Below are 19,778 nucleotides of genomic sequence, written 5' to 3' on the forward strand. Positions count from 1 at the left end.
GTATCGGTACTATAAAAAACACTTCCAAATAGTAATTATAGGGCTGTACAAAAATCTTACAGTCAAAGAGAGATTACCTCAAGAAAATGTTTGACTGCAGTCCTCAAATTTTTTTTTCAGCAGTAGAAACACTGATTGTCCTTAAGTATGCAAAGTTATATTTACAATATTCTTCAAGAAATTATTACTTCCAGAAGTTGCAGTGCTTGAGACCTGATTTTTTTCTTGTCAATTTGTTAAACAAGTGGAGGAAAATGGGCGTTTATGTATGAATTTGGGAACTGCAGAAAAATGTTCACAAGTCCTTATAATGGAATGCTTAATACAGTATTAGTAGGATTGAAACTGTTTCAGGATGTTATTGTTGGTTCAGTCTCAGAAAAAACTACAAGAATAAATTCTTCTTTCCTCAGGATGACTGAGACCGGATGTAGAATATCTGCCAGCTGTGCTCATATTTTCGAAATGGTTTTGAGTATAGGCCAAAAAAGGGGCATATTCACAGTTCAACATCAAAGATAATCAAAAGTTAATGAAGAAAGGAGCAATGAAAAATGTATTGTTTGCTATAATTTGTGAACATCTCCAGAGTTGCCCTGTCCTAAGTTTTTTTCTCATAAAATTGTAAGGTTTTGCACAAAGAAATTAAATTTGTTTAAGGTGCGGTTTTATTTTAAGGTTGTGACAATGGCAAAACTTTGTATTATGTTTTAAAAAATCCTCCATCCCTAGATGATAGGGTAGTTATTAGCATCTGTAATCCTGTTCTCTACGCATCTCACCATGGATCTGATTTTTAAACATATGATGTTAGAGGATGAGATTAAGCACCATTTGCAATGGGCCTTGGCCTGAAATGAGTTATGAGCCTATCACTGAGCTAAAGGAGCTTCTGTTGTCTCAGGTGACATGGCTAAAACCAAAATTTCAGAGAATCACAGAATGACAGTATGGTAGGAGTCGGAAGGCACCTTTGGAGATCATCTAGTCCAACCCCCTGCCAAAGCAGTTTGACCTAGAGCATGTTGGACAGGAACGCATCTGGACAGGTTTTGAATATCTCCAGAGAAGAAACTTTCTACAGCTGTAAGTCACAGTGTAGAATGTCAAGACCAAAACAGCTTCCAGCTACTTTATTTGCTGCTTAGAGGAAGGTAAAGATCAGCTCTGCACCCTTGCTAGTGTTCCCTGAGGGTGACGGGAGGCAGCTTTTGTCAGCCCAGTACTGAGAGCACTTCAAAGATGCACTTCATTTCAAAGGGGATGGTCCCACCATGCCATGCAGCTTTCCTGCTTCAATGTTTCCAATGACTTCAAGCAGAAAAGGCACCCTAGGATTGCTCCTTGAAGGTTTCTGATGGATGATGCCTGTCCCCAAAGCAGACACAGCCTTGAGGCAGCTTGAGTTAAAAAAAAAAATAATTAATTCCAGGTGTGTAAGCCAGTGGTGACCTGAAGTTCAGAGTTTGCTGAGGAGATGCTTGCAGTCACTGTGGAAACCTATTCAAGGACTCAGTTTTTTCAGATGTGCTGCTCAGGATGTGTCCTTAGAAATTAATCCCTCTATTCATACAAATAAGAATAAGCTGCAACAAGGTTTTCTTCACGTTTGAATGTGCTTCTGTCTTTATCTATTGTGTTAACACAGGCAACATTTACCAAGCTTTCCTCCTTTCAAAGGAAGCATTTAGAAAACAAACAGACATGTTTGCTCTCAGTGGAGAAACAGAAGAGTAAGGATAAAATAGAGTTTGGAAAAAGAGCGTGTAAATTGGTATTAGTCCAACAGACATTTTAATAAATGTTTTATATTAATAACATTTGTTTAATAACAATTTTTTTCTGGGAGGTATCCTTGTAAAAAAATTGACTAGATGGAGAGAAATTCAAACCGAAGTGGACCAAGACACAGATTAAAATTCTGATCTGCATGTTTATGGCTTCATGTTTGCCTCAAGATTTTCCTTATTTTGACAAGTGTCCATAACAACCTGCATCTAGTGAACAATGTATGAGATGCATATTCTTTTTTCTTTTCAAGCTGCTTTATAATTCTCCTATGATTCTCCTACTTCATTATTCTAAGAAAATTTCTGTTTTGAACCAATAGTACTGAAGGAATAATTTGGCACACTGTTTATAGTATGCAAAAGACACGCCTGAAGCTGTGGACATGAAGAGCAGAAAACTCTTCAGATGTTTTTTTCACTCTAACTGCTCCTACTTGTAAGAGGTCTACAATTAACTTTGATACTGACATGAATTAGAATGTGGGTGGTCGTTCTATACTTCTCAGATTAAAATCTGTATTTTTTACTTATCTAAAAATAAGCTGTTCCTCTTTGATACAACACCGTACATCGTTTTGTTTGGGGGGGGAGGGGACAGGGAAGAGGTGCTGGAGGCGGGTGTCCCCAGGTCCAAGACAAACTTTAGACATTTGTACAAGCTAAAGTGAACTTACTGCAGTTGCAGACACTTAACTAAAACATGAGTAGCTGTGGATTGTTTCTGTTAAGGAAAGATAATGTAGATGTATTGTAGATGATAGTATTGTGAAAGCCTTGCATTGGGGAGCAACCTAGATCTTCAACATAGCTAAATGTAGTCTTCCAAATGCCAGTCTTGACAGGTCATGTCAGAATGACAATTTTAAGTTTCCTCTCCACTGAGGATAAACACAAGATGGTAAATTCTGCGAAACAGTGAAAGGTTTTGAAAGAGAGGCTGACAAGAAAGCACCCAGAAATCATGCAGAATTATCCTACATAAGGATATTGTCTACTATTATACTTCTACCACTGTTTTTTATATAACAAGGTCTAAAAGGCTAAACAGGCTCACTCGCAAGGCTCATACGAGAAGGCGATGTATTCAAGAGGATTCCTCTGTTCAGAAGTATAAGGACATCGGCAGAACTTAGTAAAAATCATGTAAGTGTTTTGAGATCCCTGTCCTAATGATACCACCTCCCTGTACTCTTGGGGTCATATATTTTACTTCTATGACACAATGAAACTCTAGTCCATTCCTTCAGTTTGTCTCAGGTTGACCATGATTAACTTTCTCTCATGTAATGAGTGACAGTCTATTTGGTGTCTTCTGCCAAAATTATTTTGTAAACACCGCAATGCATCATGACTGATGCCAGCCCAGATTTCTGTCACTGCCAAACTGCCACACCCAACTGCCGAGGGTCCACCTCTCACTCTCTATGGGATGCTGTGGTCACAGCAGGCTTCCTTGCATTTCAGGAGCACTCCTTCATGTTATCCCATACCATTACTTTGGTTGCATTTGCCGGAAGGTTTGGAAACTTGCTAAACACTTACTCTTGTACGGCACCATTTCCTTAACTACCACACAGCATAGATCATATTTGCCAGACTCTCTGGCAGGTAATGATGGTAAGACAAGTATTGGCTTCAGTAGGTGATGGATAAATCCAGCATCAGGCAACTAATCATAGAAGAGATTTTGGTTATTGCCACTACAACTAGGAAGCAGGTGTTGACTGAAATTGAGTTGTTATTATTGTGACTAAAACCTGGATGTTGTGAATATTAGTTGCAGAAAAGGGTCCAAGAGGCAAAGAGCCTCTGTGACCGCATGGAAGAAATCTGGAAACATGACCCCAATGTGAATGAGTAAAGGCTAAAATTAGAGAGATCTTGCTAGCACGTAACTAATCTGTGCTGCACTTTTTTTAAGGTATGGCAAATTAAAATCTAAAAAGACACTTAACACCTTTCTGCGGCATGTGAATAGCTGTCCCATTCTGTATCTTAAAATTCTCATTAAGATTGTAGATTCAGCAGTGAATAAAATACAAAATATCCTGTGCAATACTGTGAGTTTTAAATTAAGTACAATTGCTGCTTGTGAAAGAATTTTAGATAACATTGTAGGAACTTTGGGCAAAGGCTAAACCTTCACTGTTTGCATTAATATAAAACTTTTGATTGAGTCAGCTATAAATCACCAGTACAGTGGTGTAATGACACAGAAGTAGGAACAAAAGCCAGAGTTGCTGGAATAGCAATAGCCTTGAAAGTTGTTCTCAGCTGTATAAATGCAGATGCTCAAAGTTCTTATATAATATGTCTTTCCACCCCCACTACGGTGATATTAATACCAGAAATTCTATCATCAATCTGCATTGTAGGTCAGAAAATCTCAAGGTATCTTTTGCAATTTGAGTAAAAAAAATCCGTCTACATCGTTTACCTTTTTAGAAGTAAATGCAATTTATCAATCTGATTCTGCTTTGTATCTTGTGTATTAAAGACACTTGTAAAGCCCTTCTGACTGCAGTTGCGGTGTCTCTTCTAGGGAAATGCTTCCCTCTCTCCCTACTGCTTTTGCCACCACAGACAGCTTGCTACTTATTGCCTTTATAAATGTAGTCCCATAGACCAAGAAGGGTTGTACCTCTAAGGACCTGGCGATCACGCACACGGCAGTGCAACTTCTCACTTGGCAATCCCTGGCCACACAATCTCCCTCACAGACCCAATTTTGCCATGGGTCTCTGCTGCAAGCGGGGGAACTGGGCATCTCAGAAGGAATCCATGAAAGTCAGCAGCTTACCACAGTGTCATCTAAGCTGGGCACAAAAAAAGCATAGATGAGGAGACGTTGCTGCTAGGAAGGCCTCTGTTGCTGTGAGGAATTCAGAACTGTGTTCTTTTGAAGTAGGAAACCTAGCAAAACATGGAAGCAACAGCAGCCTTCTGCTTTTTACCTTGTGGCCTACTGGTTAAAGCACCAGGACATGTGAGACCCAAGTCCCTACCTCTCAAGTGAGTGATTTGGCTAGCCTTCAGGCTAAATTCTGAGATGAGTTCACCTAGTTCTTGGTATTGCTAGTAAATACTCAATCACTCTTTCAAGCTCAGAGGAGAGCTCAGGTCAACAACCCCAAGTTCTGGGGTATGCCTACCGGAGAACAGAGTCAACCCTGTCGTCCTCTTGGCCAATGAATTATTCTGGAAAGGAAAGTGATGCAGCTCCAGCAGAAGGGAGCAGGAGATCAGGACTCTATGTACAAAGAGAAGCAACAAATACAGCATTGCCAATGGATGACTGAATGAGGACATTGATTCAAGAACCTCTTAAGGTTACACACATACAAAACTATCAGGTAAAAACCTCCGCTGAAGAAAAACCTAATGGAAAAGGAGTGTGTGTTTTTTTCCATACAATATGAAAATCTTTATAAAGGAAAACTTGAGGTCCTTTAATGAGGCCAACTGGGTATTTTTTAGGGAGAAATAGCTTCCTACTGAAATTTTCCCTTAAAAAAAAAAAAAAAAGCAGGCAAAGACCTGACTCCAAGTCTTATACTGTCAATTTTTTAAAAACTTTTGATTTTACCATAAAGTAAAGTTACTTTATTTCTAACCTCTCTCACATTTGCAGCAGTAAGGGCCTATCCAAAGGCCACTAAGCATTTATCTCCACAAGGGAAAGCGTAAGAATGAAACCTGTTATATATGCAGTTCTGCCAAACTATCCTCTCCACTCCTCTTGTTCTAATCATCTTTTGTACTATTTGTAAACAGAAGAAAAAAGGTGTTTTTAGAGCATGCTATTCTTAGCCCACTGCTATATTGATAAGCTGAGCTTCCTCTAGTTTCTAGTAACTGAAGAGCTACCCATATTAATTAGCCAGTTTGAGGCCAGGCCAGCATCAGGGAAAACTTCCATTAACTGCAGTAAGCAGCTGATCAAGTTATAAATCACTCTCTTCAGAAGCTGTCTTACTACGAGCTTTGTGAGATATTTTTGTAATAAGTGCTGGATTTACAGGGCAATATAAAAGTTTGGATTCCCATAAGTGTCAGTCAAACTTGTAATCAACATAGGAAAACACTTTAACAGAAGTATTATTAGTAATCGTCTGTTCAATTATTACATTTCTACCCTGAGTGGCTAATGAAAAATGTATCAGAATCTATTATATGAAGTTTACAGTATCAGTGCAAGATGAATTGCTGTTAAAAATAAAAATTGAAATTTATTTTAAAAAAACTATGGCTTATTCAAAATATTCATTCTGATCGATTATAGTTTGACATGTGCATATCTCTTAAAAGTGAATACAGCCACTGTTGATTGTCTCTGTAAACTTGGAGGATTTGATTTATTGCAAATACTGTATCAGAGATAAAAACTCTGTCAACAAAAAAAATATTGCTAAATCTTCTTATAATCAGGCTAGTTTTCTGTTTACACATAAATTGGTGTTTACTGTCAGAAAAGAAGGGCTACGATATTGCCTCATTCCAGAGACGATTGCAGTGGCAAGGAATTTCATTATTATTCTGTGCCTCTGAAAGGAGCCAAAGAATGATAGCCGATTCACATCCAGGCTGCGCATTTGGTGCTGCACACAAAGTAATTTTAAGCTGTATAAACATCCTGGATTTAAAGGTGTTATTGGAGTTGTATCTCACAATGAACTATGAAAAATGAACAGGGAAAAAGTCAGAGAGCGAATTCGTTACATATGCCACAGATCAGTTCTGTGGGTCAGTACTAGGCATTATCTTCAAGCACTAAGTAGTGTTTTCAACCTATTTGAAGTCCTAAATGGGATTTTATGTTCTTGCACCAGGTCTGATGGATTTCCTTAAGAAACAAGTTGTGGAGAAAGCTGCACATCAGAAAGAAAAGGTGAGTGAAAATTAGGCTGCAAGTGCCAGTACGGTGTGCACGTCTGCCTGTGTGAGGGCAGCAAGCAGAGGTATCTTCAGCGCTGGAGCTGGAGAGTTGGGCAGGAAGGGCTGCGAAGGGTGTATTCCTGATACCTGCTAGTTTGGCAATGCTGGAGCTGCTGGGGGTGGGGGCCCATGGGGGCAGAAGATGCACAAGGACTCTGAGAAGTTGTATGTGTGTGTTTGTGTAGGTAAGGTGGGAAAGCAGAAAAGAGTGTGATGGGGGCAGCAGATTCTGGTGAAGGGTGGCACCTCAGGCATCAGCTGTCCCTGTATGGTTCTGTTTACCACCTACAGAAATATACTTATACTTGGCTTAAGATTCAACACAGGATTTTAGCAACACAGGATTTTAGCTTGACTCCTGACTTCTCAGGATTTTCTTCTAAATGACAGAAACAAATGTTTGAAAGCCCAAACCCGATTTAATGAACCTTGGGAACAAATGCAAACACAGTTTGTAGGTTTGCAGGGTCTAACATTCAGACCACAAATTTCAAGAACCCAAGGACAATTATGAGGATAATTACATCTACCTGATACAAAGGAAGATGCAACAACTGTGAGAATGGATTGTGTTTGGAAGTGGAGACTGAGAAGCCAGAGAGCAGAACAATGGAGAATTCTCCCATCAAACACGTTTTCTGTTCTCCCTCTTTGGGGAGTGTTAGACTTTTTCCGCGCACAAATGCCGGAAACACACAAAAGATATTGTCTGGCATCAGGGGAAAGCAGGTTCTGAGGTGCTGGAATCCAGCTGGCACTCCAGTTGTGACAGGTTAAAAACAAACATACCTGCAAATTCGCTTTCTCCCCTTCTGCACTCACAGCAGGAGTCAGGCAGGACAGGATAAGGGGAGTATTTGGAAGAGAAGGGGACATTGTCTGGAATCATGGGAACCCAGAGGAGATGTCTGCTGAGGGCTGTAAATCCAAGCCTAACCATTAAAACGTTTGAGATTGTGTGATACGCTGGTGAAAGAGGGAAAGGTCCTGCAATGCCACGTAGGTAAAAATAGGCACTTTTTTCAAACAACGCAGTGCATTTATCTGAGTCTCCACTTGTCTACTTCAGGATGCCATCTGTGAAAGACAGGCTGTGCAGCACAGCCAGCTGAGGTAGGGTGTGCTGGATCCCACTGAATTTGGTATTTGAGGGAAAAAAAAAAAACACAAAATTCATATTTGTCCTGGGAAGAACACATTGGGAAGATGACAAGCACTCTCTGATGTGCCATCAGGACTCAGTGGGACATTAAAAAATGCCAATGACTTTAAAAACCAGAAGAGCTTCATGAATATTCATTAAATAAATGTCTTCAGATCAGTTAGCTGGTACAGGAGAGAATGTGGCTGAATCAGATAATTAAAAACAAACATGCATAGACACAAACACATTCAGCAACTATGGCATCTCATGCACTTTTTTCCGCTCATTTTCTGGGCCGTGAGTGCACCAACAGGCTCCAGTTGCCCTGATCAGCCTGTGACCATCCTTCTCTCTTACCACCCTTGCAACCCATTCCCTAAGCTGAGTGGCTTAACTGCCTGCTGCCAACCCTGGCCTTGCCTTGCCACCCTGATCTCTGGGCTGGGTGGTGGTCCTGCCCCATCAACACGGACCTGTGGGGCGATCAGCGGCTGAACCCGCTACTGCCACTGGGCAGCTTGGCTCATTCTTGTGTGGGTACTGGTCATGGACCCTCCGTGCCTACATCTAAGTGACCTGGAAGCATTTAACAGTGAAAAGTAAGAAGAAGTGCCGATTTTGAAATGGTTTCTCAAGCCAGCTGCTCTTTGCTCACCTAGTGGTAGAGCTAGGCACATGAACATCTTTTCCTCTGGATAAATCTCTGGGAGTGTGTCGGTCTTCTGACAAAGTCAAGGAGCATCTGCTAATGCTCGTCTCCACCTGATCCATCCCTTGACTTGGTGGGGGCTCCCCCGGTGAAATTTGTCCTCCCTATAAAAATATGTCTAGTCCACCCTTCTTCTGCCAATAGCTATTTATGTAGGTCTTTGCACCTTCTTAAAAGATGAGGATTCTTATTTTTGTTCTAGGGTAGTTTTTTACTTGCCGTTTACTGAGTCCCCTGCAACAGAGTATGTACTTTAAATTGTGTTGTTATTAGCATTGTCCCAAAGAGCTTTATCTGAATCTGTGACAACAGATATTACCCTTGCTTTGCAGCCCTGCGATACAGAGCAACACGTAAGATGAGGCACTTGATGAAACAGCAGTATCAAAATATGAAACACAATTTAGAAGTCGTATAACAAGCAGACTCCACTAATTGTCACCCATTTGCTGTATGTATGCCAAGGTGTACCTTTTTATGATGATAGTTATGGCTATTTATTAGGTTCGCGCATTGATGTATTCAGAATGTATGAAATGGTACTTTCCGTCCAGTTCTGTATAATCCATTTGTAATGATCAGCTATTAAAGTTTTTAAATACGGCACTTTAATGGTGTTTTCTGTTTCTGATGAATTATCTGGAACTTATTTATGCAAAGGCTCCTTTGGACTGCAAAAATCTCTCAGGCTAAAGGCATCTGAGGAAGAACACAAAAAGAACTTGTACGATGCAAAGAAGTTTTCAAGTAAATACAAATTAGATTCAGTAGCTACAAGGTCTTTGTGTTTATCTAGGGGTGTAAAAAATTGAGTGGTTTACAAAGAATGAATAGACTTTCCCTGGGGGAGATGTCAGCAGAAAAGTGCAGTCAACGCTACAACTCACTCTGTGAGCTTTACTCATGGATTCCTTCATGATTCTCTTTTGGGTTTTTTGTTGTTTTAGGGTTGTTGTTTTTTTCTCTGCCACCCGTGCCCCGCCACCCCATCCCACCCCCCAAGTGTACTTGGAAAGACTGGGACTCAGAAACCTGAAGTTTAACTGCAAACACACACAGAGTGCTTTTAAGGATGATGGTCTCCTCCCTCTTTCTCTCTCCTGTTCTCTCTCCTGTTTTCTTGATCACCCTTCTGTTGGCCGATTTGCAGTTTTAAAATTTGACAATTTTCTCCTTATATGCAGTTCTTCCTTTTTTCACAGCTCAGTGCCAGGTGGCTTAGTATTCCCTCTACTTTAATTATCTTTGTCAGCTTTATTTGACATTGTCGCAAGAGAAATGCTCTTGCTATAGTATCTCAACATCTTGCCAGCTGGCACCAGGGGAATTCTTCAGGACTTGTGAATTAGTTTGATATCACCTGACAGAGAGAGCTTACTTAGGGTGTAAGATAAAGGTTCATGACCACAGCACCGGGACAATGATTTCTGCTGTGTATTCCATGTAATCACCATATGCAGTAGATATTTATCTGGTTGTATTTGTATCTTAGCATGAAATTCAGAAAAATCCTGAAGAAAAAGCTGAACACCTCTTCCAGATGGCAATGAAAATTTTCTCTGGCTGCCAGCTGTTTTACAGGGTAGTCTTCGTGCAGGAGTAAAGCACATCACTGTGGCAATGCTTTAAGCCACTGCTGGTTCAAGGCAAGCCATGACAACATTTCTCATCTCACTTAGATTTCAGAAATACAGTCTTTTTGACAGCTGGCTTCCTACTTGTGTACCTCTGAAATTGCCCTAGATTAGCATAAAGGTCATTTAGATGTCTGAAAAAGGTTTGGAAAGACTGAAAGCATATCAAATAGCAGAACTCTGTCGAGCACTAAATCTAGTCATTTTGTGGTGAAAATGACTACCAAGAAAGGGCTTACACAGATGCTGGAAGAACAGCAGCTTGTTGCCACGTGGTCAGTGTGACCTCTCTTCATTATAGCCAGAACTGATGAAAAGGAGCTAAAAGAGGCACCCCTGAACTGGTCACAGGTAGGTAACACTGTGGCAGCTCTCACGTTGTAGATGAACACACAGTTTAGTGAGAAGTAATAATGCCCTAAACCAGCGGAAAGGTGGGTTGTGTCCTGCCTTTCTCCCTCCATTTTGGCAACCCTTGCTCTATAGCACAGGGCATACTCACAGTGTTCTAATGTACCAGTTAGTTTTCCTGAGTCCTGGCCCTGGGTTGCTCCTGCCAGTAAGTACTGTTGGTGTTCAGTCAATCTGGCCTTGAAAGTACCTTAAACTGTAGCGTAAATACAGCCAACGAGTCTATGCTGTGCAAATTCAGGTGCAAACTCAGGGTTTTACTTTTCAGACCTTTCATGTATTTGTTGAATGAAGTGTCTAATTTCACTAACCCTACCATTGTGGTCAAAATCTTCCTCTTTAGTTTATGGTGAAAACGTGTTTCAATGCAGGAATGGCTTAATAAACTTAGCTGAGGAATGAGAACCATATTGTAACTTCAAGTATATAACAAATAGCTATGTTAAGTTAGCACTTATTCCTCGGTTTGTGAAATTACAAAAAGAGTAGAGAAAAAGAAAAGGAAGTTATCAAAATCTGGACAAAGTCAACAGTTTTGAAGCCTGCACTTTGGAGGTTTTAATCTGAACACTGGTACACATTGAAATAAAATTACACTTGAATGAAAGTAAACTTGGAACAAATATTTTGAAATAATTTGTTTTCCAAAACAAGCATCACCATTTGTATCATTCTCACCTGCAGAGGTTTTCACAATTTCTGAAGTATTTCTCAGACCCATAAAGTCAAACTGGTAAAGCCTCCAAGATTTCTGGTCAGCAGCCTCCACTGAGTTTTTTCTCCATCTGTAAATCATTTCCTCTTTAGGGTAGCCATCTAAAAATTAAAAAAAAAATAAATATATATATTGCATTTCATAAAAATGTACTACAAAACAGTATCTGTTCACTGATTTAGAGCTATTTGGGAATATCAAAATTTCCTAGTGGGTTTGGTGGTATAATTCAGATAAAGAGTTGTATGGCACACAAAAATAGAGTCATAATACTGGTAAAACTATGATTTTTCAGAATCATTTTTCTTTTCCAATGGAGAAAAATTCTGATTGGTTCTATCAGAAGCAGATCTCTTCAGAGATGCAGTTGATTGTACTAAGTTGAGGTCCATACACAGGAGTATTCTGCTTTACGTATGCCCTGAATAAGCTGTTCAAACCAATAGAATGCAAAAAAAATCAGGCTGTAAGTGTAAGATGTAAGCAATTGAAAAGAACAGACTGTTTTAAAAGTGACAATAGTTCCAATGTGGTGTGTGCTACTGTACTTCTGAAATGAGCTCAATACAGTGCAAAAAAAGCAAATTTTTAATTACTATGGGATTTTTAAAGTGATTATACCATCATATTACTTCTCAAGGTTGTGGTATTTAATGAGACATCACCTGATCTCTACAGCTGAAACAGCTTCTGAAAGTCTTCCTTTATCAATTTAGCACTTAGTAGTCATAATGAATCCTCATGCCAATATTTAATTTCCTTTTTGTTAGAAAAAGGCATTTTCCCATAGAAGTCCAACAACAAATCTTCAACCAGCCTAATCCATAATAATAGACCATCTAGAAAACAACAGCACGCCCATGCTAGTTAAAACCAGATTGTTCTCTAATGCGTAATACAATAAATGCCTATTCATCTAATAATTAATATAGTAGATGTAGATTGCAAGGCAAATTAAAAGCCTAACAACAATGGCCAGTTAATATAACTGTCTCAGCTGTAATGTTTTTTTCCCATTGGATACTGATGCATTTTGATATTTGCATTACAAAACAACTTCTCTGGTCATGGTGCTATTTCCTTGATGTTTTCCTGCTATGAGTGTCTTCTGCATCTTGTTTAAGGTTCCACCCTGCTGTGGCACTGCTGTAAGGTGTGCGTGGCCTCATTTATCCCTCTCACTAACACAGCATGAAAAGTACCCACCAGTCCCTCCGTTCTAATCTGGAGAAAATGACTATATGTTAATTCAAAATGCCACGTTCATATATTTCCCATCCATGTAAATAAAGAAGTAACCCGCGAAGGACCCGACTGAGTAACAAACACAAGCCCTGCCGTTATCCGCAAGAGCTCTTGCTGCCAAGCAGATTTCACTGCCAATTCTGCTGTGCCAATCTGCGAGACTGATCTAAAGGTTAATTTTTTTTTTGGCTGGCAGATTATGTCAGAGGATGCAGAGGTACAGTGAAAGAAGTCAAGCTGTGCAGGGCCTCCGAGCCTTAGCCCTGCATCCTCTGAAGTCTTCTCGAGCCTGGGTCCTATTTGACTGAGCCCTCTGGCCACATTTCTGACCAAATAATGTCTCCCTCTAATGGAAAGCCCTACATTTTACCTCAGGAAACTTCTCAAACCATCTTCATTTGTGGATACTCTGATATCTTTTCCCCGCAGTTCCGGAGGGAAGAAGCATCAGATGTCCTCCTCGCCATGCTGTGGCTGCTGCGCCCTGATGCCGGCTGGCTGGCGGTGGCAGAGCCGCCCCATCCCCACAAAGAAGTATCAGGAACACAAGCGGGGCTGCCGTGCGGTCTGGGTCCCAATCCTAACTCCTGATTTGCCTCCTCGTGGGGAGGAAAGGAAGCCCTTGCCCTGTTGCACTCCCTGCACCAGCTCCTGCTGTAGAACTTGTGGCTCCAAGCGCCAATTTGCAGATTTTGTAGCAGGCAGTAGATGGGACCCCAAAGTAAATTTCACCATAATCATTGCAAGTAAAAATGTTTCAAATGTCCTGGAAGTAACAAAGATTTTTTTTTTAATATATTAAATTGATCCAAAATAAACTTTTTACATTTTTTCCAATTTTTACTGTAAAAATTATGTCAATTAGTTTTGAATTAAATTTTTTCCTGTGTTTTTTGTTTTGTTTTGTTTTTTTTTTTCATCCCATGGCTACTCCACCAAAAATCCATTACAAACTTGAAAGCTTGCCATCATATTTATCCAAGGTATAACTGTTTATCCTGGCAGGAGCAGCATGTAGTCAGGAACAAGATCATGAGATTCTCATCCTTTTTCCTATATTTTTGACTAAGAGGAGACAAATGCAATTTCAGAATAACTACTTTGAGTATTATTCATCGTCATTAAATAGTAAGCAACTGACTTCAGGACACCATCATGCCCTTTCAATAGTAGTCTCCTTAATCCACAGTCGCTGACATCTGCACTTACAACGGTTGGGTTACTTACATGAAAGGAAATAAGTACTAGTGATTCAACGGGAATTGTTTCAACCTGTTAAATAACTGCTATTATGTTCTGCTCTGGTGCCAGATGACTTCACTTTTCAATTCATTTAAAAGTTATGAGATTTCTTGTGGAATAATGACACATCTACTTGGACAGTAGATCACTCCTAGGATTCATTTAACTTACAGAATGGACTATTCATGATGGTCCTTCTATCCAATATTTCTTGTATACAGCCTAATCGCTTCTAGCCCTCTAAATGCTTCATTTTAGAACTGGAGACTTCAGTACTTCCATGAGAAAAAGAAACCTCTGCTGTTCAGCTTGCAACACAACTACAAGTGTATTATCTATAGAAATGTCTGTTTCCTTTCACTTCCCCAGCATGAGAAATGGCAGTAGATTACCTTAAATCTTGACCTTGTGGCTTCAAGCCATCCATGTTGAACAAATTGCTATCAATCAAGTGTATTTACCCGGTCAAGTTGCTTTAGGTTATGTAAGAATATCCATGCTGCAGCCAGGCAAGGCACCAGGAGGTCCTGGAGGCTTTCCAGCAGGTGCCAGTAAGGCAGCGAGGGGGACAGCATGGGAAGAAGACAACCACGACAACCAAGTGTGTGTTCTGTGTTAGAGCCATCCAAGTTCTGGCAACATGCAGTTCAGGAGCTTCTCAGCCAAAGTCTGGGTCAACACCTTCATTTTCCCTCCCATTAATTTATTTGATTGCCTTTAAATTCTCCTATTTTTCAGCCTGCTGGTGGTTTTGTAGGCTGTGCTGTAGCTATTTGCACCTTCTGCAGGTTTTAGATTCATATACTAACATGTCAAAGACTTAGAGAACACCTTGACCATTTGGCTTTTTGTAAGACTGGTGCTACGTGCCTTTGTAAAATCAAGTAAAGAAAGAATTTGGTTAAGTTATTTCTTTAAGAGCCCAGTAGAAAGTATCCATGTAATACCTCCTGTTTACTTTCACCAAACCTATTAGTGTAACAGTTAACATAAGCGATTGGTACCTTTGTTGCTTTACTTATAGGCTTAAACATATAAATTTTCAAAGTGTACCACTGACTTTAACTCCAATAATGCAAACATGGATAAATAATACATGCACGTTTTGCTGTTTTGGAGGTGAACCTATTAAAACAGAAAGCCAAATTGTCATGACAACCTGTGAGATTCTGTGGATTTTATATCCTCTTTGTTACTGGAATAATTGAACTCATGTTACCACATCTTCTCACAGCATCACCATATAATTTATAACTGACAGGTTAAAAATATTTAAACTTCATCTTCATACTGTTTCATTTTGTATGGAGACTGATTTGTGCAGAAGTCTCCAACAAAATGCTGGGAAAATTGTCAAGGCCAGAAACATCTCCAGGCTGGATGAGATGCATATGCAATCACAAGATAGCTGCGAGAATTGATGTCAAGTGGCCCTGAAGCACATCTGCTACAGGAGTCAACACTGATGGCAAATAAGCAACTTCCATAATACAACTGTTGATATATCCATGCCTGTCAGTGCATACTGCCTCTAACCCTGATTTCCCCAACGCTGTTGTTGGTCTGGGTATCTTAGATCACTGCTTGAGTCTTTGTTCACCTTCTTTTCTGGGATAATCGGTCTATTTTAGGAAGAGAGTAGAGACGGGAAGAAGATGGCGGCATGGGGGTCACATCAAAAAAGGCACAGACCACTTGAAGAACTAGTTTCTGTCTAAAAAACTTTAGAAATTTATCCAAGACATGAAAAGACAGAGAGGCATGGAAAAAACCCACCCAACCTCTTTCATCTCTTCAGACATATTTTCCCTGCTCTGTGAAATGAGTTTATTTTACTGCTGGTTCCCCACGCTGTATTCAAAGATAACACAGGCAGACCCAGCTCGTAGCAGAACGAGTAATGCAATAAGGCTCCTTCTAGCCTTGGAAAAATTTTTATGCTGAGAGCATGCAATGAGGAGTTAACGAAAGCAGCAGCAAAGCTGAAAATGTGGGGGAAGTAGGCAAGAAAGGATCAGTTCAGTTAAGGATCTGCCAGGAGGCTGATGCTTATGATGGGAGTATATATTTGAAAGATACAGCTGGATTCTGGGAAGCTGGATTCCAGGGGCGTTAGATATACAAAGTCAGAAGAAAGCTTGTTATGAAAGACAAGCTGTCACCATCAGCTCATGATCAGAGTTTACACCACAAGAATGGAGGGAATGTGGTAGATTTGACTGCTGCTGCTGAAGGTGGTCAGGAGAAGGTGGATACCCTGACGCGACTAGAGGCAGGCGACGATCAGCCCTTCACACCTTACAGACAGCTGCTTGCAGACATGCTTTGCTTCCTCAAATGCTACCTAGTAAACCTTTCTTCAGACTAATCATGAAACTCCTGTCAACACAGCCCCAGTCAGATGAAGAGGGAAACCCCTGTCAACACAGCCCCAGCGATATGCGGATAATGAAGTACAGAAATGCACCTTTCTCTGGTGCTGTGTTGTGGATGACAAATCATATGCTTCCACAGAAGCTGCCGGGGCTCTTTTTCTTGTTAGCAGTCTTTATAAATGCTTCTTTTTCAGCAAGCAAACTGCATTTTTAATCCAAACTTCTCAACATTTCGGAGGAAGAAGTTTCTCCATGATCTATTCCTGTATCTGTTTGGTGTTCATTCTCAGAAGGTGTGTGCGCTTTTAGCTGGGAGAATCCTGGAAGTTCCCCTATTAAAAATTATACTACATTGGATTTCATGATTGTATGAACTTATTAAGCACAATTGAATGGCAGAAAGAGCAAAGTTTAAGTTCAACATGTTTAAAATAAAACAAAAAAAGAATAGGGGATATGGAAACTTCATTATGTCTTTTCAGGACGAGCCCATGGGGTTAGACAAAAGCAGAAGCAGGGAAAGAGAACAGAGACAATTATTTACTTAAGACCTATTGAAAAAATACTTATAATTTCATGCATATTGAGTTCTTTCTGTCAATAAATGAAGGTGACTAGCATTTTTCTCACTCACTGAATTAGAAAAAAAAAGTATTTTAAACGGCATCTATAATAAAAAAAGGATAAATGTGAATGCTGCAAAGATAGCTTTAAAACCTGAAGTGAGTTATTTCAGAAGTTGTAGATAATTGCACTTAGATGATAACTACAGCAATTATAAACGTTATTCTTTGCCCTGTTTGCTTGCATTGGTAATTGACACCTTATTAACAGTACATTAGCTCATGAAAAAAAAATCAACCAACATAGCCATGACTGCAGAATAATGGATCTAATACGGCCCTAAAGTTAAAGGATACATCTCCCATTGAAGAGGACAAAGTTTTTCTACCTAAAAATGTGCTTTAATATGATTGTGTTATTGCTTTGGCTAAGAACTAGAGGATCCAGTCGAAATCATCAACAGTAATGCTTAATTACCCTTTTACCCGGGACTAATTCTGTTTTTTGAGAGAAGTGTTAGAATGCTAATACAATTTACTGATACATTATCAAGTAGCTTAACTTTTGGGAGGAACTTGTGGCATCAATGCATCTTTGGGGCCTTCAGAATAGAAAGGAGGAAAAGACAGGTGGTGTTGTCAGAGAAGTCAGTCACAAAAGAATGATCTCCAGCTCTCGTAGAGGTACACTTTTTCCTCATTTTTTGCTACTCCTAGACAAATTGTAATCTTAGCTTGGTGAAAACATAGACTAGAATAAAACAGAGAAAATGAGAAGGGAAAGAAGGAAGGCAGAGAAGAACAAATGGGGTTGGACAGAAATAAGAGACAGAAGTTTTCCATTGAAGATGTTTTGAGAAGTGGCATTTCCCACGTGCTCACTTTCTGAGAAAAGTCATAGTTCTCTTTTAAAATCTAACAGATACTTCTCATATATGGGTGCTATGATTTTTTCACACACAGCTCTAGTAGTGAAAAAACCCTGTTTTGAGTACAAGATTCTAAAGGATAGGCAGAACAGCTTGAAATTGTACTAAGAAACTAAGTCAATTCTTTGGGTCATCGTACCTTTGTACTCTGTCTTTAAGCTCACTAAACAATTTTCCTTTTGATTAATTTGAAATTGGTACCGAGAGTGATTTGGTTTTGGAAAATGTTTTTTTTTTAATCATATATTGTCCCTATAATTAAACTTTTCTATTGTCTTGCAAATACCTTCACCTTTTCTGAAAAAGAAAAAAAAGACAAAAAAAACCCCAACAGTCTCATCTTATAGCCTGTCTTAATGTTTTGTGATGCATTTTTATTTATATACTTATTTTTAGGGCTCGCTAACTTGCTATTTGGAAGGCAATTTTCAGAGCCTCGTGTGCAACAATTGCTTTTGCCTATCTGCTTGCATTGCTCTGGCCAGCAGATTATCCCACAAATTATTCCACTGATAATTAGAACATCTGATAAATGTTCAGATTCCTCTGATTTAGCTGTATGGCGTCCCCATTCCTAACATCATTAATGGTTGATGAGCTCATCTTGCTCCTAGCTTACCGGTTGTAAATTGTATCTTATCTGAGGAGAGAGTTCTTACTGAGGACATATATGGAACCCTTGCCTAGCCAGATGCAGTCTTGTTCATGCTTTTTATGGAATGGATACTTCACCCAAACCTCCTGTTCTGTTGTGTATAGAACAACATGAAGATTTCACCCTCAGTTTTCTGCAATACCAGCCTTGCAGAGAAAAGTGAAAGTCCTGAACTTGGGTTTCCTAGCTTAGGTTCTCTCCTCATCTGAATGATTCTGGAATATGCACTCGTTCTATTCTCCATATATTTAGAACTTTTCTTCTTATAAAAAAAGATGCCAGTAGGAACACAGAATTTCATTTTCTAGCTCCTTGCACTGATTTTTCCTTGCTAACATAAGTTGTTTCATAATGATCTGGCAATGCCTCACATTTGGGTGTCATTACAAAGAATAGTCCAAGATTTTATTAATATTGTGATTGAGATATTTTTTGATAATATATACCAAGCCTCAATATTTGTATTTGCTGTGAGACTGCAGATGATAATTCTAGATAAGAGGAAACTTTCAGGTATGTATGGTAAAGAGATGGCTTTTCAGAGTCTGCTGGGATCCTCTGCTACAAGCTACCTGCCCTACATCATATATACCATAGCCAGCCATGCACAGAGACGGGAGGCTTCACCTGGGAATTTGCTGTTCTCAGGTGGATTTCAAGTTGGCAGTCTCCTCTGTCCCCTCTCCTTTTACCTGGACTTCATGTGGCCCTACAACATTGACTGAAAGATGCTGAGAATTCAAGAGCTCTGTACTACTGCTGAGACATCAGCCTCATTATTGTACTGCTAAATATGTAGTTCTGTAATAGAAAACAAACAGCAAAAATGAATATTTTAACAGCTAAAATTTTCTGTTTGGCTGACTGCATAACTCAAATGAGAAGAGAAAAATCACTTGTCTTTACAGCTTTTAACTGGCAATCAAAGAATATTATGCTGCATGCAAGATTTTCTCATGTCTATTTAAACATGAATTTTGTGCTGGATGTGCTGAGGGAAAACTTTGAGGTGCTTCCCAGGATTTTTATGAGATGTGTAAAATCTGAGTGGCTGCATACTCAAGTAGTATCTCAGGCATATGTAAGTGATGGCAATCACTCACAATTTTCTGTATAGAAGTTGACTCTCAATTCAGCTTTACCAAAAAGAGGACACCAACATAATAACAATAGAACAGATGAAAAATATGTGGATAACTTATGCGGCACTAAATGATTGGGGAGGAATGGCTGGCAAGGTGCCTGGTGGAGAGGGACCTGGGGGTGTTGGTTGACAATTGGCTGAATATGGGCCGGCAGTGTGCCCAGGTGGCCAAGAAGGCCAACAGCATCCTAGCCTGTATCAGGAATAGTGTGGTGAGCAGGACTAGGGAAGTGATTGTTCCCCTGTACTCAGCACTGGTGAGGCCCCACCTCGAGTACTGTGTTCAG

The 19,778-nt window shown here is 39.7% G+C and overlaps 1 protein-coding gene across 1 annotated transcript in view; it reads right to left on the reverse strand.

The window, feature by feature from the left end:
- GABRG3 (gamma-aminobutyric acid type A receptor subunit gamma3) overlaps nt 1-19,778 on the reverse strand; it is a gene marked incomplete at both ends in the record, with an annotated part of 332,566 nt that overhangs the window by 39,360 nt on the left and 273,428 nt on the right. The window contains one exon of the mRNA XM_082498342.1: nt 11,302-11,439. Within this exon, the coding sequence (XP_082354468.1) occupies nt 11,302-11,439 (138 nt within the window). The remainder of the gene's footprint in view (nt 1-11,301; nt 11,440-19,778) is intronic.

The sequence above is a fragment of the Vanellus vanellus genome (genome assembly GCF_965231255.1).
Source record: "Vanellus vanellus genome assembly, chromosome: 1".
NCBI classification, from domain to species: Eukaryota; Metazoa; Chordata; class Aves; order Charadriiformes; family Charadriidae; genus Vanellus; species Vanellus vanellus.